Genomic DNA, 25,287 nt, shown 5'->3' on the forward strand with positions numbered 1-25,287 from the left:
TCACCCAAATGGGTTGCAGGTGTCCGGGACGTCGTGCGCCGTTACGAGGGACAGGACCGAGGTGTTTTATTCCCCCTTCAAGCGGTGCGCTCCCCGAAGATGAGAGGAGGGAGGAAGGAATCCAGCCTCTGGCCGCCGGGGCTGGTTTTTACGCGCGCACTTAAACGCAGCACAGGAAACCTTTTACCACAGGAGACATGGAGACACGACAGCCCGGGGGGGGGGGGCGGTTTATTAGGGCTGTTACGCCTGCACCCTCCTGTGAGCCCGGGAGCAGAATGGTCATCATTCATTATCACTCATGAACATACATTACACAGCTGGAGCCTGTTTTTTAGTATTTTGAGTATTTGTGGCAACGAAAGTAAAGGCAGGGTTGGTCTTTTTCACAATTATTTTTACATCCTGCCAGCAATTAATGAGAATAAATGCTCTGACAAAACAGTTGCCTATTAGAGGAAGTTTTCTGACCCTTTACTCGTGGGAACTACACATTTCGACTTAAAAAACACCTCAATAACTTGTAAGATACTTTGCACAATTATAAATGAGTGTTTTGGCTTCGAAGACGATTAATGCAATTAAGGACATAAAAATGTTGTTTCCATGGCACAAAGCTCCATATGTTAAACAAAGGCAAAGCAATGTCTTATATCTAATATATTGTTTAATATCAACCACTGAATCCAAATGATATAAATGCTCGTCCGTCATGTTGATGCAAAACAGTTGAAACGAGGGCCAGGCTTTATTATCAGTTTATATTCATAACACTTGTTTCCTAATGTAAATATTCCTCTAACTTTAACCCCACTGTCAGTGAGTGGAGTGAGATGATTATGAGCCTAATAATATTTTAAGCCTGTTATAGGTTCAACAACAATCACACTTTAATGGAAACTCATTTTAATGCACATTACTGCAGGAAAAATGTCCTTTATCTACTGCAGATTACATTTTAATTCTGTGCCGTTTTCAATCTCTCAAGCTCACTAAACATATCTACGGTATCAGTTAAAATGATAATATTCCAAATGTTTGCTTTTCTTTAACATTTCTTATAAGATTTTTCTTACCTTCCAATCATTACATGTCGGAGTATTTACCAATCAGCGAGCTATGGACACAAAGGATGAGGAATTGAAATAGTAAATCTTCCTAATTAACAAAAAAACCCAGATGATTTATTACCACACAGTTTTGTAGATCGTCCCTCTTCTGCATGCGTGTTCAGTGGCTTCACATATAGAGGCCCAACTACAGGAAACCTCTGTGTTTTCATTCAATTAAATTCCATGATGACGTGCCGCATCATCTGTTTAATTATGTTATAAATAAACGCCGTAACAGGACTTTTAGAAAAAGATATTTTTATTGATGCAGGGAAAACGGTGCAACAGGTCATCTGAACTTTGATGCTTTTAAAAGCTGCAGAGCGGTTTGTTAAAAGTTTCCAATGGTGCCGTCTTTCTCTTTGCATGTCTCAAGGGAAAGAAAACATGCACTTCTCAAGGTGGATTGGTTTTTTCACTGGAGTTTTACTGGATATCGGCAATGGATGACAAATGTAAATCAACGCTAAATGTGGAGAACTCGAAAAAAACAGCACTTTGTATTGCATGGAGATGCAAGCAAAACTTTTTTTAAACATCCATTCAACAATCCATTTCCCAAAACAAGATTGAGGATCTGTTTCGGCACAAATACAGTAGAAATGAAAAAGGTTACAGGAAAAATGAGTGAATGGTCCTTTTAGTATTCATGCACATAAAAAAAAAAAAAAGAAGCTTTTACAGACGCAGGGGAGGGTGAGACCGACCACTTCAACAGAGTCACAGGCACTCATGTTTTCATACAACGGCCTTGCCGGGGTTAATAGAAGCTTGAGGTCTCACAGGAATATTCTGCGATACTCTTTGATGTTCAGTGGGATTAAATTATTCATACATGTCCAATGGTGCACGGTACAAGAATGATCCCATCAAACTTATCAATTCAGCACATTCGACATGTCTGTTGGGTGATGCGGGTCATTTAAAAAAAAAAAAAAAAAAAAAAAAAAAAAATCAGCTCGGTTTGGACTGTGAAGACATGAGAGGAAAGTTGAGAACGAGGCTTTTTTTTCCCCTCTTCTTCTTCCACCCAAGTCAACCAGTGCGTAGAATGATGTGGACTCCAGAGTCAGTGAAAACGGGGCCGCTCATGTCGCCCACTTTGAGAGCGAAGGAGGCCTCTTCAAAAGGCTTCTGCATCTGACCTGAAACGCAAAACACGCACACATTGAGTCCAGCTAGTATACATATACACATGTGGCAGCTTAGCTCGTCTGTAGGAGACCACTCTTTTGGGTTTGTGTGTCCCGTGTTGTGAACTGTGGGCGCGTGTACGGACCTTTGCCAAATAAGCCCAGGTCTCCACCATTCTTAGCTGAGCTGCAGTCGCTGAACTGAGAGGCCAAGGACTCAAACTTCTCCTCTCCAGACTTGATGTCTTCTATATATTCTGCACAGAGAAAAAAAAAAGCACAACTTTAACATGTTGATCAAAACTAATCCCCCCCCACCCCCTCAACAACAGCAACAACGTACTCTGAATGAGCTCCAGGGCCTCGTCTTTAGTTCGTGTGATATTTTGTTCCCGCCAAGAAGATGGACGACGTGACTCACTGTGCTTCACCAGGAGGTGAGAGCAGCGTACCTGAGGGAGCGAAACCACACCAGCAGATTCGAGTTGAGAAACAATAAGACCGTTTGCACTCACGGGTCCCAAAGTCGGTGGGTTTCTCATTTTTTAAGCTCAAACAATAAAGACCCATGTCCACCCATCACTAATTGAGGCAGTCGTAAAACCTATTTTTAATGCCATCATTGTAACTTGAATTTTGAAAAGTGTTCAATAATAAAAAATGTATTGTCACAGTAACAGGGACATTAAACATATTACACGTAATAACCTTGTCTGGCTCTCCACGGCCGTCTCCCACCGGACGTTCCCACTGGCTGGCGTTGGTGATGTGGTTGAAGTAGTAGACTTTGCCTGCAGGGCGAAGAGTGAGAGTCAATAAAGAGCGAGTCAGTCATTCGTTCAAAAGTAAAAACTTCCAATGCGGTCACAAGTAGTCAAATTTAAATGCAATTAGATTAAAAATCGTAATAATAATAGCATATAGATTCTAGAATGTCAATTTTAAGATTAACAAACACGATCATTAATCTCCAGAAGAAACATTAGGTTCAATAGATCAATATAGATACTATACTAAAAATATAATACAAGGTACATTGAAAAAGAAATCGACAGTGGAGGGAATAATGTGTGGATTCATTTTATTGAGTGTGTTGCAGGAGTCACTGTAACATATAATATATTATTATGATGGTAATATGTTATACATGGAATTGTATGGAACATTATGATTTAGTATGGGCTGTTTAAAACATATGACATGGTGAAGCTTCTATAGTACCCCATACTAGACGTGTAAAGTATTTAAAATACCATAATACCTAAGGTGGGGTTTTTAAGTATTTGTAGAGTTTGGCAATTCTAGATTGGTACACTTCTTTCACCACCACGCAAACCAAAGCTGAGTGGGGAGTCAAGTCAACTATGAAATATTCATGTTTTAATGCAATTGCTATCCACCAAGCGGTTTTTGGCCTCCCAAAATAAATCAGTGAAAAGATAACTGCAGAGTCTCGTGCAGCGCAGGTGAGGCGCTGGAGCAAAATGACGTCATACAGGGCCCTGCAGTAACCAGCTTTAATGAATCAGCTCTGGCGCGATCAATAGGCAACGCACCAAATAAACAATCAAACACCACATTTTACCCAACACAGGCGTGGTACCGATTTACCCATCGCTCGTTGCAGCATATCCACATCGAAGCTAGAGTATCATCTGCCTCGTTCCAACTCTAAACCACGATGCTGGGGATGCTAGCTCGAAAGCTAAGTTCATAACGGTAGCGATATTGCCATTTAGCCTAGCTAGCTAGCATATTTAGCTTCTCCAGGCTTCGGTTTCATTACCTGAACTGCGACTCATTCTTTTCTCCCATCCACCTGGTAACTTCTCGTCGTCTGCCATTATTTTTTTCAGCAGCAGCGTTTACAAATTAAATTTCGATGAAGCTAACGTTTGTGACAGGTTAAGCTGCAGCAAGGAAATGTACGACAGTTAGCAGCGGGTTTACGGTACGAGTTGTTTTCAGAATCGGGTCCGCCTTTTCTCTGTCCTATCATTGGCTATTTCTGCATGTCATTCATCGCTGTTCCAATATGATTGGCCGAGCGCCCTACACACAAAACAAATCAGCTTTACGGACGGAGAAAAGTCCACAGAAAATCCTCTAAAGGGAATATTTGTTATTCTACTGTGAACTGTTTACAGGTAAGAATGCCGCATTTAACACCCTTTCATTGCAAATATAATACAATGCTCAATATATACTAAGACATAATCTTGGTTTCAATGTGTGCCTTGTAGCATTACGCACGTTGATAAACGTCAGCGTGTTGTTTCGCTCAAGCTAGCTAGTGTTAGCTAACGTTAATACCAAACAAAAATAACCTGACTCTTTCAAACCGAGTTGACCGTTTTAGGCTTTGTTTTCCTACATCTGACACGCTGTGAAAATTCACCTCAATGGCGGTAGACTGTAGCTAAGTGCACGAGTCTTTGGAGCGACTCGGCTCTAACACCCCGGATGCTAACCAGCTGTCTGACGCTACATTTCCCTCAGCTGACAGAAACCGAAAATGATCGAGGTGGTTTGCAACGATCGCCTGGGCAAGAAAGTCCGGGTCAAGTGCAAGTATCCTTTCTCTGAAACCGTGAAGTTGACTTTAATCCGAAAGAGCACGTCCTGCAGTAGGTGTTTTACCTGAGCACGCGCACAGATAGCCCGGAGTTAGCTTGACCTGATAGCAGAGATAAGTGTAGGAAGGCAATCGGCAATCGGCAATGCTCCAAATATAGGAGAATAAAACCAGTAAAAATTAGACTGAAGACGGTAAGTAGTGATTATTAAATAGGGACATAATATTTCATCGATCAAACAATATAGATTTGTGATATGGTGTGGCGTCAATTCAAAGGGAATAGTTTGGAATTAATACATTGATGTAATTTGTATATGTAATGATGAGAGGTTATTTAATTAGTTTTGAAGTCCTTAACTTCAGGCTAGAAAAGCCTATAAAAATGCAGCTCACTGCAACAAGTAACTTATTTATGTAATAGATTAATCTGCAAAAGTCTACAATAACATACATCATGACATTCATATCTACTTTGTTTTATCTCACCAATAGTCAAAGCTGCTGACTTTGCTATGATGAAAGATAAACTAAAAAGCAGTACATTCCCTTTTTTGAGAAAGTGTAGTCAGAGATTGTACCAGCTTCTGCCAGGCCAAGTAATCACGAATGCACCCTTCATTCAGGGTGCTTAAAAGCACTGTGCTAAATGAGAAGAATAAGGATCACTTTAGCTAATATGTTAACCTCCCTCAGTTAAACCGCGTTGCTACGTCCTTAACTGCAATGTCTCAGCTCAGAGGACACCATCGGAGATCTGAAGAAGCTCATCGCTGCTCAGACAGGAACACGCTTTGACAAGATCGTACTGAAGAAATGGTACGTTGCTCGTCTGGAATACGAATCGTAACAATGGTTTCTCTGTCTGTCTTCTGTAACCAATCAATGTTGTTCTGTTCCCACAGGTATACCATATTCAAGGACCACGTGTCTCTGGGTGACTGTATCCTTTCGATTGGCGACAATGTTCTTACCGTTTTTTTATATTTTCACCAGGGCTAAATTTTCTTACTTTAAAAATGAGCATTTTAACGAGCAAAGATCTGTCATTTGAAAAAAAGGTTGACCGGACATAGTTGTGCACCAGTATAGACAAATAACAGTAACTATACATTTTCAATTGATACGGTAAGAATAACGTTACTGTTGCAACTTTCAAAAGAAGACTCTAAATCTGCCACAGTAGAGCTGCAGTTACTCCATAGTATTGACCTAATTGATAACTTTCTAATTTACCGGCAGATAACAAACAATAACATCTGAAATGATTTGCATAAGTCTTTACCCTTACCACTAATTTTGAGGAACCTACTCTTCATATTATACTTCAAGGTTGTATTTGTATGCAACTTGAGCTCATTGTAACTTTGATAAACCATTGATCGCCAGACACATTCTAACCGGTCAACGTTGTCATATTATGAAAGTCAGCAGTGATCATGCGTTTTCTAATGCATTTTCTCAAATTAATGGTAGAACTATTTTAGCCTGATCGGTCGTACTTAACCGCGACCTCTGCAGATGAAATCCATGATGGAATGAACCTGGAGTTGTACTACCAGTAGACCAGAGGACCACCGGCTGATGCCACACAGAAGACCCTTTTTTTTTTATTGAGACGCCACACGCAGAGATGGGATCGGTCCTCGGAAACCACAATGACCATCAAAGAGAAGGAGAGCAGTGTCTACTTTGTTTTAGCGTATGAATTATGCCCCCAAATTGTGTGAAATACATGTTCAGTTTTTGTTTTGATATTCTGGAAATAAAGCGGATATTTACCTACTAACGAGGCTGAGTGCTGAACATTGTCTTCCTGTAATAACTAATGTATTTTCTTCATACTTTATACTGAATGCAGCAGATCATTTCACTAATTATTTGGTACATTGTTTGTTTAAAAGTCTCTGCTTTCTGTCTTTGTAGCAAAGTGAGAGTGTAAATTGTCCTAAACCCCAGAAATGACACACTATTTAGACTTCTTTAGCTGAAGTCTCAATGGATTGTGTACCTTTGGTCCCACTTCCAGGTATTCTCTTAATAAACCGTATCAAGTCCGTACTCGGTATGTATCCCACTTTGTTTCCATCATTTGGATAAGACCATTTAACACCCTGTAGTGTAGTCGTTATCCAAAGCATTACAACGCCGCCAAAGTATTTAAAGAAAGGCGCCCCCCCCCCCCCCCCAATAGAACAACGTCTCTGAGATCTGAGGTCAACCCCATCCAAAACCTTGGCACGGTCGGATGACCGACTGCACGGCTTCATCTCGCAACAGCAGGGACGACAAACCAGATCAGCTGGACAAAACTTTTATTCACAACACTAGACAATCATTATTTCACAAGTAACGGCACCTCTCTCTCTCTCTCTCTCTCTCTCTCTCTCTCATGCGGGCGCGTAGGAGTAATGCAAATCGATGCAAACCATGTATCTCGTAGACCTACAAACAAGGAGTTCTGGTCCCGTGGAGCCACATCAGCAGTACTCGGAATAGTCCTCCTCCACGTAGTTGGCTGGAAAGAACCCCACCTGAAACCAGAGCGCCAGTGGAGCTTAAGACAAAGACTCCTGGAGACCTGCAAACCCCCCCCCCCCCCCCCCCCCCGAGAGAGACCTCTCCGCTTCTTTTAAAAAAAAAAAAATGTTAAGGTCATGCGATTGTCCTCACCCGGCCGTACACCTCTCCCTTCCACCAGCCCGCGTTGCCCTTCTTGGAGAGGATCTTGATGGTGTCTCCCTCCCGCAGCGACAGCTCCGAGCGGTCCCTGGCCGAGAAGTCGTACCTGGCCCTCACCGCGGAGAAGCTCCTCATGCTGCCTCCTGCCGGGGGAAATGGAGCGTTTTTGACAGTTAAGGAGTTTGTTGAGAAGATCAACCCCCCCGTCCCCCTCTGCGGCCCGTCTTCCCATTTGAGGGAACCGCACCTGGCGTTGCGTCCTGCGCGTTGTGCGCCGCGTTGTGCGACGTGTTGTTGGGCGAGTTGCTCTGCTCCGGCTGTTTGTAAGGCGTGCTCAGCGTGGTGTCCAGGTCCTTAAAGTATTCCTTCAAAGAGTTCTGCTGGTAAAACTGGATCATCTCCTGGTAACAGGAACAACGGCCATAAACGAAGAGCGTGAGAGGGTCAACAGTGATGATTTTCATGATAAACTGTGATAAATAGGGTTTTTTTCAAAATAAAAGTTGCAAAAGTGCTTCACAAGATTCTGATTTAAAATAGTTTGAAAGTGATACAACATTGACCAAAAGAGAAACATTTTAAATAATTTAAATAAAACTATATCAAATAATCTTATAAAAGTCAAGAGTGCCTTCCCTCGAGGCCAAATTCCTTGTGAAATCGCACTAATAAAAATGTGTTTTGAAGAAGGATTTAAAAGAGGTCGCGGAGGTTAAGAAGATGATGCGTGCAGTTTTTCAAGAGGAAATAACTCGAGAGGTGAAGGTCCGTTTTAGTGTGCTTCTCGAGGTCAGCGTCATCTCATTTTAGCCTGAAATAACTCACCACTAAACCCTTGAAGGCTTTTTTGTCATTGATGCGGTACAGGCCTTCCGTGGACGTGACCTTGATGTGTCTGACGTCCATGTTGAACCTGAAAGAGCAACAAAAAAAAAAAAAAAAGAGGCTGAATTACTGCTAGGTTGACTTTGTGTAGTTTAGCTGGCGGTTTCTATAAGAGGCACCATACCTCTAGTCAGAGGAAGTACTACCAGAGCTCATTGTAACCATGTGCCTGCGTGCAGCCGCCATTTACAGGTCAGCAGATGTCAGGCGTGCCGTTTTAAAAGCGTCTCAATGCAACCCGTGGCTTATTTTGCTCCAGCCAAGCCTTTGTGGTCCTTAAAGGCAAAGCAGTGGCTTTTGTACAAGCTGTTTTTTTTTTTTTTTTTTTTTTGTCGCAGCGACTCACTTGATGCTGATGGCAAACTCCCCGCCGTCCTTCTGCCGCACCAGGAAGGTTCCATCGGAGCGGGACACCAGCAGGTTCCTGGAGGCGGTCCGGTCCATGTTTCCTGCAAACCTGCAGAGCGCGGCGGAGTTTTGACAAAGTTAGAAAAGGAAGAAGGAAAACAGAAGGCTTGTTTCCATAAAATGCTTTAAAAAGGTGTTTCGATGCTTTACTTTAAGTTCCTTTATTCCTCTTTTCTTTATCTGTCTTTACACCAACTTCCACTTGCGAGTGGCCACAGCAGTGAAAGTTGCTGACTGATGACTGATTGGTGACTAGTTTCACTCCGCAGTTTCATACTTGATGAAATAACTCATTTTCCAATCTAACAAATGAAGTCCGGGTCGATACTCACCAGTTGAAGCCAGAGAGGTCCGAGCTCGGCCTCTGGGGAAGAGATCACGCGCAGGTTAGATGATTTGAAAAAAACAACAACCCCAAAACGTCTCTATTTCCTTTTAGTGCCGAGGTTTGTTTTCAGCAGACCATCGAGCAGACAGACGTTGGATCTCGGCTGGTGGCTCGGTACTCACAGAGATGTACGGCTGGACGTTCTGGCCCGGGAACCATCCCATCTGACCGATGGTCAGGTTCCTTCCCTGTGTGTGTCACAAAGAACGACAAATCAGATCCACGCACCGAAAATCGAACGTCGACCAATGAGTGGGGCGGGTGAAAAGACGCACGACATGAGCCCGGGTCGATTGGAACGTCGCGTGTTTCGGACCCTCGTGTCGGTGTGAGCCAACGAGACTGAACTAAATGACGTCACAGGTTTTGGATGTAAAGTAAACTTTCCCAAACGTAGGGTGCAAATTCTTCCACTGAGGCAACTCACTGAGTTTATTTCGAGTGAAGTCTTTTTATACGGCGACCTGACTCCAGGGGCTTAATAAATAAATAAATAAATAAATAACAAGTCAACCTTCCAAATGCAGTGTTATTGGGAGAAAAAAAAAACACAACCAGGAACGATGTAAATGTCAAAGTTCTGTTTAAAGCCTGAAACTAAAGCAGCTAAATGTCACTCAGCCCTTTGCGTTTGATTTATTTTTCCATATCAAAACCGTTTCAAATGAATTACGCGGCGGTGGGGGGGGGGGCCCGAGGGGAGGAAGTGGAACGACGTACACGGAGGAAAATGACATAAAAAAACGACACGCCTACACACCAACCACAGGAAGCGAGGCCCTGAAACACAACCAAACAACGCACGGGCCTCGCCGTCAGGGTGTAAACGCTGGTATTTAGGGGGGGTTTTGGGAATTTTTGTTAAATTTTTTTTTTTAACGCTACCTCCCACCAAGGCAGGTCGGCCTCCGCCCGGGTCAGCTCAATGATGTCACCTTTGCAGAGGGGGAGCGGCTGACCGAAGCCCACGGGGGGCGGCGGCAAGCCGTAATACTCTTGACACACCTCCATCTTTGGTAATCCTGAGGAAAGGAAAGAGCGAGGGGGGGGGGAAGAGGAGACGTCGTGCGATTTCAATCCTTCTGCTCACGGATAAACGTTTCCTGCCTCACTGACGTGGGGTTTAATTGAAATGGCGCAATATAAAATATCGATCTGAACAGGTTGTTTCTTACCGGCGCTTGGATTTGCGGTGGACCTCCGTGTTTTATTCTGGCGGGAACAAGAGACAAAAACATTGCACCTCAAGTTTGATCCATTTGTGCTCGGTAACAAAAAAAGGAGGGAACAAAAACAAGAGCCTTCTCCTCCCCACCTGACCTCGATGACAAAAAAAAAAAAAAAACCTTTCCACAGTGCCAAAAATGAAAATGTAAGCCTCACCTTCTTCACGGTACCGGCGTGATCTGCGATTCAAAGAGAAGCAGCTTTAATGTCAGGAGAAACAGACAGATGCGGTCGGGAGTGGTGAAAAGCGCGCTCACGACACGCACCTGAGCTCCGCCCGCAGGCCGGGACCCTGCCCAGACACTCTTTGTGCGCGGCCATTTTGCAGCGAGTGCAGCGATAACCCTGGAAAAATATCCCCCTGCAGGACGGCAGACGGAGAGGGGACAAAAAAAAATGTTTAAAGAAGAAAACTGAGGGGGGGGACAAAGTGAGTCTGAGACTAAAGTACCTCAGGAGCATGGAGCAGGCCTTGCAGGAAGTGGTGTCCTCGAAGCAGTTCATCTGGAAGTCGTGGTTGTTGGCTGTGGAGTTGTCCGGACACATGTTCGACCTGCACACACACGACGCGGGAAAGTTTCGCAAAAACCTCCTGCTGTGAGTCCCGGCGGTTTGAGTCAAAGACGGCGCCGCGCAGCTGGAACCGACCCCCCCCCCCCCCCCCCCTCGAGTTCCGCTTCTATCTCAGTGAACACCACATTTGACCAAGTGAAAGCCGCGTCACTGGTTTGTGTTGCACCAAACTGGCTAATGTAACTACCAACACGCCCTCCTGAAGGGAGGCGTCTAGCTGCTGGCTGCGGCGTCCGTCCGTCCAGATGTTCGGCGCCAAGTCTGACGCTGCGTCCACGAATGAGAGATTACTCCCATTGTTGCAATGCGAATCACTGCATCGGGTCACGGCGCCTTTGCTTTGATCTTGGTGTGTGTGTGTGTGTTCATGACTCACAGAGACATCTGAAACTGCTCCAGCCATTTCTTCTTCAGCTCCTTGGTCTTGAAGAACAGGTCGTAGCCACACTTCCCGTTGAGGTCCAGCAGCAGGAACAAATAGGACCACTGTTCACAGACACACCGCGTTAGCTTCAGCGACGCCTCTGGTGGAATCGGTGCTACGGGGGGCGGGGGGGCACACACAGACCTTCTTGTTGTCTTTCTCCGACGTGGTTTCGTCTCGCAGCTGGAAGTACTGCAGCTCGATGATCTCCTTCAGCTCAAACGTCTCCCCGCTCTTCTTCTTGCAGATGAACATGGCCTTGTCGAAGAGGAACGCGTACCTGGGAGAAACGGGGGGGACGCAAGCGGTCGGTTTCGGGGGGGGGGGCTGGGAAACGCAGAGGGAATGATCGCCGCACACAAGACGGCACACACACCTGTCCTGTTTGGACTTCTTCTCCGGGCTGCATATCTTCAGCTCCCCGTCGATCTTGGGCCGACCGTAGAAAGCCAGCGACTGAGTCTGGAGAGCGAGTGAAGGGCGATCAGCAACATATCCCATGAAAGCGTTGACTAATGTCAATGCACGGGGCGGGGGGGGGGGGGGGGGGGGGGGTTGGGCTCACCATGTTTTCTATGGACAGCTGGAAGGTGGTGATCTGCCTGATGATCTCGTTGTCTCGCTTCACCTCGTTCACACACTGCGCCAGGTCCTGCGGGCGCGCAGAAGAATGAGCGTTCGAATGCCCCGGATCGAGGGGGGGGGGGGGCAATCGGCGCGAGCACTTACTCTCATGGCGTCAAGGGCCGTGCGCAGGTTCTCCTTCTCTGCATGGTCGGTGGTGTGCTTCAGCAGCTCCTGCAAGCAAAAACAGACAACAATAACATATAAATGCACACATAATGATATGCTTTATTAGTGGTCCATGTGCAGGGCTGCACTATTGATTCCTGGTGGCTGGTTATTTTCCCAATTAATTGAAAAAACACATTTCCCCGGAGTATAATGTTACAGCTGCTACTTCCAGTTTTGCATCTGTTTTGCACTTGTTGTATGCAAAATGTATTTATTATAGTTACTAGAGCTTTATGACATATGTACACATATGAAGTTACAAGTAAAGTTGTACTTGAGCTGAGTACTTATGGAGTAAATGTGCTTAGTCACACACACACACACACACTTCTACAAACATACCTGTAGCAGCAGGTGATATTTAAGGACTCTCTGGATGGGAACCATGAGTAAATCCCTCAGAGAAAAACGGCGGCTATTTGCTCTGTTTGAACACTCCTGAAAGAGAGAGAGGGAGGGGGAGAGAGAGGGAGAGGGAGAGAGAGGGAGAGGGAGGGCGGGGGAGGCACACCTGCAGTTAACCATACTCATATTTTTAGAGGATGTTCTTTTGTCCTTTTTTTTTATTTCATAACCAAAATATACAACCACACCCAGCTGTTCCAAACCAAAACCCTCTAAAAGAATCCCCCCGAAGGCCTGAAAGCCTCCTCCACGCTGACCCCTCCTCACCTCCAGCTTCATTCTGATGTCCTCCCTCGTATTGGAAAGCTTATCCAGGTGTTTGGTTGCCGCCTCCACCTGACTGCAGTAATGGCCGTAGAGTAGGAGCCTGAGGGGGGGGGGGGGGGGTTAATGTGTATAGTAGAACATATTACAACAAATACGTGCTATGGCTGCGGGGGGGGGGGGGGGGTACTGTCCGTGCTGTGTACCTCTCCTTGTACTTCAGGAACACCTGGTACAGGCTCTTTGCTCCGTGATCCAGGATGGAGCTGCGGATCTCCTCCAACATGTTGCGGTGGATGTCGGCCAAATCCTGAGAGAGAAAAACATGTTTTTTTATTTTTATTTTTTCCGGGGCTCGATACGTGGAGGTGAACACGAACCGCGCGCGTGACCCGGGTCCCGTACCCCTATGTTGATGAAGATGCTCTCCACGTCTGGGGGCTGGAGGAACCTTTGAAGAGGCTTCATAAAGTGCTGCACAGATACGAGAAGTCATGGGCATTATCTCCATGGGACACTTCCTCAACGTGCGCAAACGGTCTCCTTTCATCGGAGGGCGAGCTTCGGGCCCACCTGTAGTATCGATTGCAGTGTATCCGAGTACTTCTCCTCCGTCTGTCTGATCTCCTGCAGGCAGCACTCGCGCTTGTCGACTCCCGTCTTCGGCTGCTGCAGAAAAAACACGCGAGAAAAAAGAAGAGGATATCTTTTTAATCACTCACTAAAAGGACATCATTTTTTCCTTAATTTTGGTAGATGAATGTATTTTCTTAATGTTGTTTGGTTGGTTGTTGAATTAAACCAACTGTTGCTACTACACGCAGTATATTTGGTTATCATTGTGTGTAATTTGTTTTTTTTTGCATAGAAAAAATGATCAATACGTATTTGATAAAAAACTTATTTTCCCCCTTGAGGTCCTTTTTATTTCTAACGCTGACTCTCTTGAGGGCTCATTTAAGACAGAAAGCGGCGGGTCTTATGAGTTATGTAGCTTGGTGATACTTCGATTTAATGAAGAATCTTATCTGAAGAACTCTTATCACCAGAAAGCAGGAAGACACATTTCTGCAACACACATCAGAGACACATTGTCCTCGTTTCCTAATCGTTTAAATTACCACGGGCAGAAATAGAAACGCGAAAACAAAACAAAAAAAAGCCTCGAAAGTTAAGAGCCTTCCTCGTTGGACTCACGGTGCTCGGCTGTTCGTCCGTCCGCATCAGGTCCTCGTAGATCTCGTCTCCCTCGTTCTCCTCGTCCTCCACGCAGTCGTAGAGGTCGTCGTCGCCGTCCACCGTGTCACTGACGCGCGGCGACACAAACGCCATCAAAAAAAAACCCGGGGGGGGGGGGAGTGATCGTCGATTATCGTGAGGTTACCGTGGGTAGAGAAGGACTTACTCGATCAGGTCAGACAGGCCGCTGTAGATGTCTTCGTCGGCGGTGCATCCTTCGGAGGGGAAAGGCCTGCGGAGGGAGAAACGTGTGCATCTGTGGGTGGAGGCGGTGGTGGAGGAGGACAACAACTTCTGATCACATTTCCGTTGATTTCACGCTGAAGTCGGAGGTGCACATGGTTTTTACTGTTGTGGCACCAAACGACGTTGTGACGTATTGAAAGGATTTCCCCCTTTTTAATGTTTTGTAATAATCTCGAACATTTCTTAAACGCTTAAAAGAGTCCCTTTATCTGTGCATGACACATTGCAGTGTGTTATAGGTCCTTTATAAAGTATCAGATTAGTGTGTGTGAGTGTTGGCATGTAGTCGCCATTTATCAATACTGCGTGGGCCTCGAAAAAATGCAGACACTTTGATAAAGTCACAGAGGAAGGAAGTTACTTACTGGAGTCTCCCTTGTGTAGCAATGAATGAATGAGAAAGGATGGACAACGTGTCGATGACCTGCCGCACACACACACACACACACACACCATGAGAGCTTCACACTTTGAAAATGCATTTATTAGTTATTGCCGTTCTCCTCGGAACCGGTTTCACTCTTCTTCAAACCCCACTCAGATGAAACAATTTGACACGAGCGATTGTCATCTGAAACGGACTCAACGGACTGTCACCGGGCGATCGAAATGAAACCGACTTTTTCTGATTAAGCCACAACGAGTCAGCGAGTCGCGCTGTCGGGAAATTGGTGTTATGTGATTAATTGTTTTATGACTTCTCCATTTCCAAAACCCCTTCCATTTCCAAGAAGTTTTTGACTTCTGTTCTGGGTTCGAAAACTCAAAACCGGAGATCCAGCGAGAAACACATGACAAAACTGAGGTGGTTTTCTTTCAGACACTTTATCTGGAGACGAAAAAAAACAAACCGGCTGTGCGAAGAAAGAATATTTTTGCCTCAGTCAGAACTGCTGAGCAGCTTCAGTCTTATTTTTAAAAAGGTGATCAAGACAGTGAGAAGGGGAAATAATTAAGAAGAAGTGAGAGTTTCTGAAGGAGAGGTTTGGGCTCCTTTGGGGGGGACCACAATAGACTCGTTCACATCTGGTCAGCAGGGTTTAGAAGAAAGGCCTTTGGGGGGGGGGGGGGGGGGGGGTTTACAAAAGTCGCCGCGTTGCAGCCAGTTTAGCTGAGATGTAGCCAACGGGCCACGGCGGTGAACCGATTGGCTGAGACGACGCCGCGCAGGTGTGCTTTCATTGTTTCACCGCTCGACTGGATGTGAAGTGAAGTGAAACCAGAAGCTCGCTTTGACAGTAACTGCCTGTAAAACCACACGAAAAAAGAACGAGGGCTGCAAAGAGACCCGACGGAACGCGTTTAGGTACCACCTCTTCTTGACTCATTTTTCTTTGGTTCCTCGGTGCGCAATTAGACCAATTACCAAAGCGCTTCCTGTCGGGGCTTTTGTGAGGGTGAGAACCGTTCTCTCGCTTCTGACTTCTTCTGCCACGACCGCAGAAACAGAGCGAGGTTAAAGGGCACAGACCAGGCGGCGGGGGGGGTGTGGTGGGGGCGTGGGGGGTGGGGGGGTGTCTACCTTCGCGAAGTCTCGAACGTCGAACAGGTCGAAGGCCTCGAACAGATCGCTCTTCTTCAGGTGAAACTTCTCCTGGCAAATTCCCAGAAACGTCCGGATGTTCTTCAGGCACAGGAACTAGAGGCAGACGCAGACGTTAATTTACTTTTACTTCGGCTGTTAGTTTGTCCACAGAACGTTTCACAAGACCGCGGCTTCCTCAAAAGCTGCGGTCGCTTCTTGCGCTACATGCTAACATTGGCATGCTAACGTGAACGCGATGACAAGGCAAATATGTTCTTCGTATAACAGTTTCCGTCTGCCCCCATATTGTGCAGCACATTTTCATTCAAGCGTTGCTGATTGGCCTGAAAACCTTGTTGATAAACTAAAGTATTATAGGATGCTCAAACAGAAACACAGAATCACCAAAGTCAGCAGGATTCACTGAGTGAAAGCCGCACACGTGCGTGCGGAATTTTGTGCCAGACAGATATTTCTTTTCTTTTTTTTTTTCACATTACGTGAGACGGACAAACCGCTCGGCCGCAAAAGGCCCCGGCGAGGCAGAGAGGAGTGAAACCAGCCCGAGATAATGCCTCAGACCGATAAGGAGCTGCACGAAGGGCCGTTCTCTTTTCAATTTCACAAACAAAATTTACGACCGCAGGAAAAGAGTCGGAGCGCGGCGCTCAGAGTGTGGGACCCGCCGCCGCACCACATTCGCCGTTCTACATTGAACTTCCTGAAGCAGCTGCTCTCACTCTCTCTGTCTGTCTGTCTGTCTGTCTGTCGCTCACTTCTGCTGTCTCTGGCTGTTCAGAAGGGGGGGAGGGAGGGATGCAGAAGTCTAATTTGAGAAAAGGGGAAATGTTGAGTTCTAACTGATACTGAATCGCTCTGTTTGGGAGAAAACATCCCTGCAGCGCGGCAAAGTGTCGCAAGAGCCATGGGAAGAGCCTCCACTTGTGTAACACCATCAGTGTGGTGTGTGTGTGTGTGTGTGTGTGTGTGTGTGGATGTTTCTCAAACACGCTTGACCTCATAGGATTTTCCAGAGTTTCACGTGCACACACACACACACACACAGGCGAGTGAGCGCGGTTTGAGACATCACGGTGAGTCCCGTCATACGTGTGACCAAGGGCTTCCTATGACACACTCGGGCTGATCTCGTGACTGGATGTCACGCTTCTTTTTACCGACTTCGCAAACCGGCTCCTGAGTTCGAGCGCCTCGTTTGTCAGTTAGCGCGACGCCGCCAAAGCTCGACAACATGGTTCCACCGTCCCGGGTCTTTCGGTGTGGATTTCAGATGGTGATATTTCTACGAAGGGTTCTTCAATCTCAACTGGAGCCGGCCGCCGGTTAGCTTAGCTTAGCCTAGCCTAGCTTAGCATAGCGACTTGGAACAGAAGCAAACAGCCTGCTTGGTTCCTGAAAAGTGATATATATATATATCTTTTACTTGATCTTTACAACAAAAAAAATTGCAATTGCCTTTTAGTGTCGGCTCCATGAAAACATATACAACAGATAACAGGTGATCTTTGGTGAGCTTAATAACGTAGAGTTTGACCTCTCATAGTATCGTCTGGCTGTTTCTCTTTTCCAGGTCTTTCTCATCGTCCCCTCCTCAATCACTACACCTGTACACCTGTACACCGGTACACCTGTACACCTGTACACCGGTACACCTGTACGCTCCACCCGGTGGAAACTGATATGGATCCCAGTATTTTCCTATCAGACACCTTGAAGCCTCTGTATATGGTCACTATGGAAATGGTCTATGGAAATGGATCAGGAAACGGTTCCAGTGTGTGTGTCTGTGTGTGTGTGTGTGTGTGTGTGTGCGTGCTACCTGGGACATCTGTGGCCGCAGGTTGATCTCTCGCAGGTTGACGGCTTGAGGCAGCAGGTTGTTTAGCAACTGGCAGAGCAGCACGCCGTCTCTCAGCGTCTGAGCCAGGTCGCACACCTGCCGAGGCACACGCGCAAAATGTGTGTGTGTGTGTGTGTTCCCCTGCTGGGGTGCGTGTGAACGCGGCGGATTTACCTGGGCGCCCTCCCATGTGACCCGGTGGTTCTCGGGGAGAACTCGACAGTCGATCAACCACGTCGCGCACTGCCGCCACAACTCCATCTTTGTTTTCTGAGGGGGGGGGGATTTGACACGGCAGACACACGGGGAAACTTGTTTCAGCATTTTACCACTAAATCACTCTGTACAACGCGTGGTCACCTGGGGACTCTTTGACCTCGTTGTCTGAACAAGGGGAACTATCAAGGCGGCTCAAGTCTTTTCACTTCTGTGAAAGAGTGAAGCGGCCCTCTTGAAACAGAATCCTTCCCCTCCCCCCCTCCAAACCCCCCCCCCCCCAAAGAGCCAGAAACTATCCCCCATCCGAGAAGGTAATACTGTTGCGAATGCACACCGCGAAGTGTGTGGGATCGTCGACTCTCACCTGCAGGTCCTGGCGGCCGTCCGGCGTCGTTCCCTCTCTCGCGATGTGCTCTTCCTCTCACGGTCTCATCGTCCGGGTTTCGGCGCCCTCGTCGTGCCTCTCTTCCGTGGTGGGTGTTCTGCAGAGCTGCAGTGTGTCGGCAGGCTTTTAACTTCATCCCCGCAACTTCCTTTTTACTCTGACGCACCCTCGCGTTAACAGAAACAGAAGCACACACACACACACACACGCACGCACGCACGCACGCACACACACACACACACACACACACACACACACACACACACACACAGCTGCTGCTGCTGCCGAGTAGTACACGCTGATGAAAGCAGTTGAAATGGGGTTAGGGGTAACAAATCGTACAAAGATTTAATTTGTTTAAGTATCGCAAGAGTATTGAACTAAAACTACAAGACTAATATATATACCAATATATATATATATATATATATATATATATATATATATTGGTATATATATATATACTATGAGCAAGTCTAGCAGTCGAGTTCTGATGAACAGCAGAAGTGAAATATACGAACATTTGATCAAATAACAACAAGGTAATAAGGTATCTATACCTTTTGAGTGTATCTCCATTGGATACTACTTGGTATGTCTAAATATTGTACTTTTTAATGTAACATCATTTTGAATGTTGAAGTAAGTAGTTGCTATGCAGGCTTTCTTATGCAAGGGTTTGGGGGAAGTTTACAATGTTACGTATTCTTAAGGTTTAACTTCGTGACGGCAATTTCACAATTATCCACCTGACGGACATCTTTGACAGGAGGGATTTTTGTCTATTATTTTAACTTTTACTCCTAAAGCTGTAAGCATCTTATTCAACCATCAGCACTTTTACCCGCACATTTCCCCAGCACAAAATTGAAAATAGATGTTGCTATTCGAGAAGCACAAGATCCCTATTTTTAAATGTTGTACCAATCAAACGAAACAGAGGAAGGGGCGGGTGTGATATTCCTCCTCTGAAGGATGACATTTCAAACTCTACACGAAGAGATGCGTTCGAAAGGGAAGGGCGGCTTTTATGGGCTCGATTCAAGTTTTTTTTTTTATTTATTCATTTCGGTACAACTCGTACGACACGTGACATCGAAACCTTCTGCAGGTTTCGCCTTCAATGTTTGTTTAAAAATAGTTTTAAAATACAAAATCCCAGCATGGATTCTTCCAAGGTGTTTCTCAATGTTTTGGTGTCTTCATTTGATTTTAAATTCTTGATTGTTTTAATAAATTCACGGGTGGTAAAACGCGTGAGGCGTAACTGCGCGTGGGAATGGCCCTCATAGATAATCCTCATGATTTAGTGAGCCAGAACAATCCAAAGATCCCTTGTCATACCTTGAAGAAAGAACAAAAACAATCACGGGTCTCTCCAGGGATTCAGAACGGCACTGTGAGAGATAAACAGCTCCGTCAAGCTCCAAAAACGCTCGATCTCACATATTACCCATAATGCTCCCTGGCGCTCGCCCGCCTTGTAGGACACCTCGGTCTTTCCGGTGTGTCCTCAGTGACAGAACCCATAAGACAATTGAACTTGGTCCTCGCCGAGAGTAAATTGTCAGGGTGTCGGGTTTCTCTTCTACACCAGGTGTCAGCGTTGTTCACGTCCCCCCCCCGAGGCCCTGAGGCAGGTACCGTCTCCTCCCGGGCCGACGGGGGTTGCAGGACTGAAGGACGGCGGCGCGTGCACGCCCAACTTTGACTTGACACGTCCGCTGACAGTCGGACAGTTTCACATCCTCCGTTTATTGTGTTTCTGAACGCTCTCTCTCTCTCTCTCTCTCTCTCTCTCTCTCTCCCTCAACGGGCCTCAACGTGCTCGCTCTGCCTTCTCAGAGCTCATGTTATTTCCTGCGCTGTGATTTGCTGTTAGGGGGGAGAGGGGGTGTCTGGGGGAGGGGGGGGGGGGGGGGGGCTTGTGCCCTCTGCACACTCTGATCGGCCTTTTAAGAGACCCTGCAGGTTTTCGAGGGGGCTTCGCCGGCTTCCACTGTCACCACTGAGTAAGGGACGGTTACAACGAGCGGCTGCGAAGGAGGTAGGAGCCCCCCCACCCCCCCCCCCCCCCACCCCTACCCCCCACGGGAGAGCGGGGGCGAGAAAAAGGCATCATGAGATAGAAAGGAGGAGTGATATCCGAGTGGGACTCGCTGGACCCTGCAAACAGGTAGGTGTCACATAGTGTTGCTGCTGCAAGGCAAACATCACAAGGCAGATTCGCCCGGTTGGATTATTTCTAAAAGTAAGCCGATGTCACTTTACTTTTTTTTTTCAATTTTTTTTTTTTACGTACTTTGCTCAGAAAGGGAAACGTCGGCTGAGAAAGAGACGAAACATGTTGCCGCATGTGTGCGTGTGTTCATGTGTGCTGGTATGTAACCATCATCTTTGCCCCCCACCCCCCCCCCCCTCCCCCCCTGCTCTTGCTGTTCAGACATGAATAATCGCTCCATCGCCTGGTGGCTGAAGCAGATCGGGCTGCCCCAGTACGTCAAGGCGCTGGAGGGAGAGTATTACGGTCTGGAGGTACGCGAATGAGCGAAATGCTTTTCCGTTACGTCTCTTTCGTGCTTCAATCCCCCCCCGTGGTCCTTTTAATGGCTTCTCTCTCTCTCTCTCTCTCTGCAGGGCTTGCTGAGCGTAACCGACGGGGAGCTGAAGGATTCGGGGGTGGAGGATGCAACTCACAGAGAGATCATCCTCGATCAACTTTCACGGCACCGGCAGAGGCTGGAGCCGCACTCTGGTGACCGTCACCGGCCAATCGTTCAACATTCAAATGGGAAAAAAATCGTTGTTTAGCAAGCGTCACCCCGGGCATGGGGATCACTCGACATTTCTAAAATATCCACTATTCAGAGCCCTCACAGAATGCACGGATTAAAGGAGTTATGGTTCAACATTCAGGGGAAACATGCTTTTCAGGTTTGCACATCTGGCTGAAGGTGACAAAAAAAAAAACATCCAGAACTTCAACACGCCCCTTTTTGTCCTCTCTCAGGTGTGCAAGTGGAGCGGAGGGTCAGCCGGAAGTTCTCCCTGGGCTCGTCCACGGATGTGGTGAGACCACTAACACCTCCAGTAACTCTAAACCCCCCCTCCTCCCCCCCCAAATCGGCCCTGAAAGCACCGTTTGGGTCTCAACCGTTTACCTTGCAGGTGAAGCCGGGGAAGGACCTGTTCCGTCAGAGCCTGTTGCCCCGCCTCCAGCGCGCTGACAGGAAACAGCGCCTCTCCGCCTCCTGCTCGCAGCTCCGCCCCCTGAACGAGGACCTCGTCATCAGCGAGGCGGAGCGCTGCCAGGAGAGGAAACGCGGGTGAGATGAACGTGTTAGTGTCAGTGTGTGTGTGTGTGACCCACTTCTCTTCAGGTTCAGGTTTGGCTAATGATCAACTGGTGCCTCATGAAGTGTCACAGTTTGTGAAGGTGTGCTCACTGGACAATGTGAATGAGATGCCTTCAGGGATATATAATGACATTATTTCTATGTTGTGGATACTTACCTTCGTAGGCCAATAGAACGGCTGCTTTTTCAATGACTAACACGGTAAATAACACACCTTGGGACACCTTGATATCGTGGTCACACTGGTGTCGAGGACCGAGTGGGGGAGGGGGGGGGGGGGGTCAAAGGCCAGTGTTTGTGTTTGGAAGTTGTAAATCCCCAACGTCGCCTTTACAAAGGCTTTATTGCTCTGTTCATTATCACTCTCTCCCGGAGTGTTGGAGGGAATGAAATGGGAGAGTCAAGATTACAGTTTGTATTCCGGAAAGAACTGAAAATTTACAGCACACTCACAGAAAGAGTGTCTGAGTTTATTTTGTCGGACCAAACGGTAAAACCTACGAGGTGTTCGCATGACAACAAATCCTAAGGGATCTAAATGTTTGCATTTCTTTTCATTCAATCATTTATTTAGCAGAATCCATAAACATTTGTGCATGTCGGAGTAAATGATTCAAGTTTGTTTTCCCGTTAATGAAACATTTTATTCAGCTAAGCCTAGAGGTCAAGTTATATTTCCTCAAAGCTCAGCATTTCGCCTGCCAAACTAATTTAAGCCCGTACCGTGCAGCTGTGTTATGTTGAATACATATATATTTCATAGTAAACAAGAGGCAAAAACACGACGACAACTTGAGATGTGAGTCTAGTTCACACATCTGGTTTGTGCTCCAGACCACTGCACCTACAACTCTTTATATTACCTTCATGGCAAGATCATTTAAAAGGTGAGTATAGGTTAAACAAGACTGTATGTTTTGTATTTTGTTGTGAACCAGCCCTTTAATTTAGTTTTAAAAGTTGTTTTCTTTCATACACAATTAGTTAAGAGAGCTCCCACGGCCGTCTCTGATTGGCTGACAAATGGTCGAAACCAGGTGTGTTGTGCAATAGTTTTGTGTGTAATAAAGCGTTTGGTCAGATCGTCATCGTCACCTTTTTAACCAAGCGCCATGTGGGGGGGGGGGGGGGGGCGCGCGCTTCCGGGGGCCGGGTCGGGGGGGGGCACCCAGCGCGCGCACAGGTGACGCGTGAGTCCAGCTGTTGTGTCGGTATCCGAGGAATGCCAAGCGAGGAGGTGGGGGGGGGGGGAATCAGAAGCTCCGGAGAACTTGTAGGAACTTGTCTGAGAACAGCGCAGGGAGGAGAAGGAGGAGAAAGGAGGAGGAACCGACGGAGAGACGACCTGGACGCCTGGAGACCCGCAGCCGTTTTGTTTGGCGGCGCCGATTTGGACCAAAAAAATCGTTTTAAAAAAAGAGGGGGGCGGAGGGAGGGGGAGAAGCAAAGAAGCATGTCCGGGACGGGCGAGCTGTGAAGAGGACCCGAGAGGTAGGACCGTCCGCAGAGACGGTGAACTTCATCTTAATCGCGCCAGTTAACGCGAGACTTTCGCTGTTGGTGAACTTTGACAAATGTCGGTTAATTTGAGGTTTTTGTGCGCGTGGACATCCCCCCCCCCCCCCCAAGTTGTCCCCGAATTTAAATATGCTCACGTTTTAGTCTGTTACAGAGAAACAAAGGCTTTGTTTCGCTTCCTTACTTATTAACTTACCTGGAGCAGCAACGTCATCTACCTGTTGCGCAATCTCTACGCACAACACGACGAGAGTTCTTGTTAAGCAGAAGGCAGGTGGCGACTTGCTTCCAGGTGTCACAGCACTCACAATAACGCATTTATATTGAACGGAGTGCTTTAGGACGTGGTGGAACGTGTCGTATGGGTCCCCATGGTGTCCTCAGGTGTCTCTGGACCAACAGGAGGCGCGTGACGAATCCTCCAGATGTGATTTATCAGTTTAGTCTGTTTGGGTGTTAACGTGCGGCTATATTTGAATAAGTTATTTATCACACAACAGACCCTCCGAATTAATGCTTTATGGTGGAATTATGTTGAGTCATTATGTTGAGTCCTTGTTTCAACGTTTTTGGTATTTTGGATTCTTTAATCTGTGATGGTGATACTTAAATCTTTTCTTAAGTTAAATTATAATACTACACTAATACTAATCACGCTCATAGTCTATCAACGGTTGATTTATTAGCAACTCATTTGATGACATAAGATTTATTTTTAGATTGGCTGTTTTTCTTTATCTTTAACTTTATATTTAAGTGCAACAAAACAAGCAGCCGGGGCTTTAGAGCAACTGTGGCTGTGGACACATTTCATTCCTGTATTTTTAGACTTAATGTGATATTGTGAGGCCTGAAACAGTTTTTCCCAAAGCTGAAGCACCCATGACTCATGGTAGTTTAGCTAAATCTGACCAAAGTAATTCTTCGCTTACTAGTTCAATTCCACGTGTCAAAGTGCGTCCTTGTGTCGTGCGTCATTGGGTTTGTGATATCAGTCATTTCGGGGCGGGGGGGGGGGGGGGGGTCGCAGCCGGGCTAAACCAAACAAAAGTAAATGTCAGACCACTGTCTCTGCGTCTCCCTCCGGGGCAACGTGAAGGATTCGTTCCCACCCATGTCACGGAGGGACAGACAAAGATGCAGCTGTGTGGTGTCTCTGAGCCGTTGCCCCCCTGTTCAGCCTCGTGTTTACAGAGACAGGACGGTGGAGGCTCGAGGGGGGGGGGGGGGGGGGGGAGGAAGGAAGGCCGGGAAACAAAACAACGCTATTAAAAGGCCTCGGGTGTTGTTGTTTTTTTTTTGTTCCTGTGGGGTTAACGGCAGATCCAGACCTTGGCAGCGGCCTTCCATTCTTGTACAATTCACGTTGAAATGAAAAACAGTGCGCACAGTGGTCTGCGACTCCCCCCCCCCCCCCCCCCTTGTTGTTTGGTTCTGCAGCTCCCAATAATCTCTTGGCTCTTGTTTTCCCAGCAAGAGGAGGAGCGTCAGCGCGTACCTCAGCCAGGTAGGCCCCCCCCCCCCCCCCCACCGTTTCATCCCAGTCGCACATACGGCGTGCGGGCTTTTGGAACTGAGCGCTCCGCTGCGTGCCCCCCCCCCCGCAGGTGTTCGGGGGTCGGAGGGACATGGACTCGTTCAAGAAGGAGCTGGAGGAGGAGCTGAAGCTCAGCACCGACGACCCGAGGAGCCACGCGTGGTTCCACGGGCCGCTGAGCCGAGAGGTGCTCGAAAAAACACACTCAATGAAATAGGCTGTGCGTTGATGATGATGATGATGATGAGGAGGAGGAGGAGGAGGAGGAGGAGGAGGGTGTTGGTTTATTCGGTACAAATGGGTCAGAACTAATGGCGTCTTAAGACCGGTGTCCTGAAAGTCGCCGTGTGCCTGCTGACTCGTCTCCAGGCGGCCGAGTCTTTGTTCGAGAGGGACGGAGACTTCCTGGTGCGGGAGTCGAGCTCGTCGCCCGGCGACTACGTTCTGAGCTGTTTTTGGAGGGACGGGCCCATGCACTTCAAGGTCATACGAGTCATCCTCCGTCCCAAAGAGGTATGTCGAGGTCATTC

At 47.0% G+C, this 25,287-nt stretch overlaps 4 protein-coding genes across 5 annotated transcripts in view; 2 read left to right on the plus strand and 2 right to left on the minus strand.

Moving 5' to 3' along the window:
- Window positions 1-1,771: 1,771 nt before the first annotated feature.
- On the minus strand, window positions 1,772-4,214 carry pin1 (peptidylprolyl cis/trans isomerase, NIMA-interacting 1). The gene is made up of 5 exons (XM_037473223.2): window positions 4,032-4,214; window positions 2,954-3,036; window positions 2,589-2,697; window positions 2,392-2,502; window positions 1,772-2,257 (listed from the first exon to the last, which is right to left on the minus strand). Exons 1-5 carry the CDS (start codon window positions 4,087-4,089, stop codon window positions 2,148-2,150), a joined length of 471 nt encoding a protein of 156 aa, XP_037329120.1. The 5' UTR covers window positions 4,090-4,214; the 3' UTR covers window positions 1,772-2,147.
- Window positions 4,215-4,257: 43 nt separating this feature from the next.
- ubl5 (ubiquitin like 5) lies at window positions 4,258-6,609 on the plus strand. Its single transcript, XM_037473224.2, has 5 exons — window positions 4,258-4,392; window positions 4,745-4,816; window positions 5,556-5,639; window positions 5,726-5,763; window positions 6,342-6,609. The coding sequence occupies exons 2-5, from the start codon at window positions 4,761-4,763 to the stop codon at window positions 6,383-6,385; spliced, it is 222 nt and encodes a 73-aa protein (XP_037329121.1). The 5' UTR covers window positions 4,258-4,392; window positions 4,745-4,760; the 3' UTR covers window positions 6,386-6,609.
- Window positions 6,610-7,091: 482 nt separating this feature from the next.
- On the minus strand, window positions 7,092-21,524 carry LOC119218634 (proto-oncogene vav-like). 2 transcript variants are annotated; one of them, XM_037473215.2, is made up of 30 exons: window positions 21,508-21,524; window positions 18,326-18,451; window positions 17,917-18,012; window positions 17,722-17,838; window positions 15,879-15,995; window positions 14,722-14,780; window positions 14,277-14,342; window positions 14,069-14,177; window positions 13,445-13,540; window positions 13,277-13,345; window positions 13,078-13,181; window positions 12,875-12,974; window positions 12,545-12,640; window positions 12,137-12,205; window positions 11,973-12,059; window positions 11,784-11,869; window positions 11,552-11,687; window positions 11,360-11,469; window positions 10,862-10,963; window positions 10,677-10,771; window positions 10,567-10,589; window positions 10,359-10,395; window positions 10,069-10,205; window positions 9,306-9,371; window positions 9,128-9,159; window positions 8,734-8,844; window positions 8,328-8,415; window positions 7,750-7,903; window positions 7,494-7,645; window positions 7,092-7,354 (listed from the first exon to the last, which is right to left on the minus strand). In XM_037473215.2, the coding sequence occupies exons 3-30, from the start codon at window positions 18,001-18,003 to the stop codon at window positions 7,301-7,303; spliced, it is 2,559 nt and encodes an 852-aa protein (XP_037329112.2). In that variant the 5' UTR covers window positions 18,004-18,012; window positions 18,326-18,451; window positions 21,508-21,524; the 3' UTR covers window positions 7,092-7,300. The 2 variants fall into 2 exon arrangements, with proteins under 2 accessions (XP_037329112.2, XP_037329114.2); XM_037473217.2 differs by lacking the exon at window positions 21,508-21,524 and having other exon boundaries at window positions 13,445-13,537; window positions 18,326-18,563.
- The window catches only part of sh2d3a (SH2 domain containing 3A), an 8,348-nt gene continuing 3,328 nt past the window's right edge, over window positions 20,268-25,287 (plus strand). The window contains 7 exon segments of the mRNA XM_062564389.1: window positions 20,268-20,522; window positions 20,790-20,881; window positions 20,984-21,101; window positions 21,357-21,672; window positions 24,694-24,727; window positions 24,828-24,944; window positions 25,127-25,270. Of these exon segments, the coding sequence (XP_062420373.1) occupies window positions 20,792-20,881; window positions 20,984-21,101; window positions 21,357-21,672; window positions 24,694-24,727; window positions 24,828-24,944; window positions 25,127-25,270 (819 nt within the window). The 5' untranslated portion in view covers window positions 20,268-20,522; window positions 20,790-20,791.

This window comes from Pungitius pungitius, chromosome 9, assembly GCF_949316345.1.
Source record: "Pungitius pungitius chromosome 9, fPunPun2.1, whole genome shotgun sequence".
Classification (NCBI taxonomy): Eukaryota; Metazoa; Chordata; class Actinopteri; order Perciformes; family Gasterosteidae; genus Pungitius; species Pungitius pungitius.

Excerpts from the sequence above, each read along its gene's own strand:
- pin1 (XM_037473223.2), bottom strand. The coding sequence starts at position 4,089 with ATGGCAGACGACGAGAAGTTACCAGGTGGATGGGAGAAAAGAATGAGT. Across the intron at positions 2,503-2,588 it reads GGCCCTGGAGCTCATTCAGA|AATATATAGAAGACATCAAG; the intron begins GTACGTTGTTGC and ends TTCTCTGTGCAG. Across the intron at positions 2,258-2,391 it reads CCTGGGCTTATTTGGCAAAG|GTCAGATGCAGAAGCCTTTT; the intron begins GTCCGTACACGC and ends TTTGCGTTTCAG.
- ubl5 (XM_037473224.2), top strand. The coding sequence starts at position 4,761 with ATGATCGAGGTGGTTTGCAACGATCGCCTGGGCAAGAAAGTCCGGGTC. Across the intron at positions 4,817-5,555 it reads AAAGTCCGGGTCAAGTGCAA|CTCAGAGGACACCATCGGAG; the intron begins GTATCCTTTCTC and ends GCAATGTCTCAG. Across the intron at positions 5,764-6,341 it reads CCACGTGTCTCTGGGTGACT|ATGAAATCCATGATGGAATG; the intron begins GTATCCTTTCGA and ends CGACCTCTGCAG.
- LOC119218634 (XM_037473215.2), bottom strand. The coding sequence starts at position 18,003 with ATGGAGTTGTGGCGGCAGTGCGCGACGTGGTTGATCGACTGTCGAGTT. Across the intron at positions 15,996-17,721 it reads TGCGGCCACAGATGTCCCAG|TTCCTGTGCCTGAAGAACAT; the intron begins GTAGCACGCACA and ends GTCTGCCTCTAG. Across the intron at positions 12,641-12,874 it reads ACATCAGAATGAAGCTGGAG|GAGTGTTCAAACAGAGCAAA; the intron begins GTGAGGAGGGGT and ends TCTCTCTTTCAG.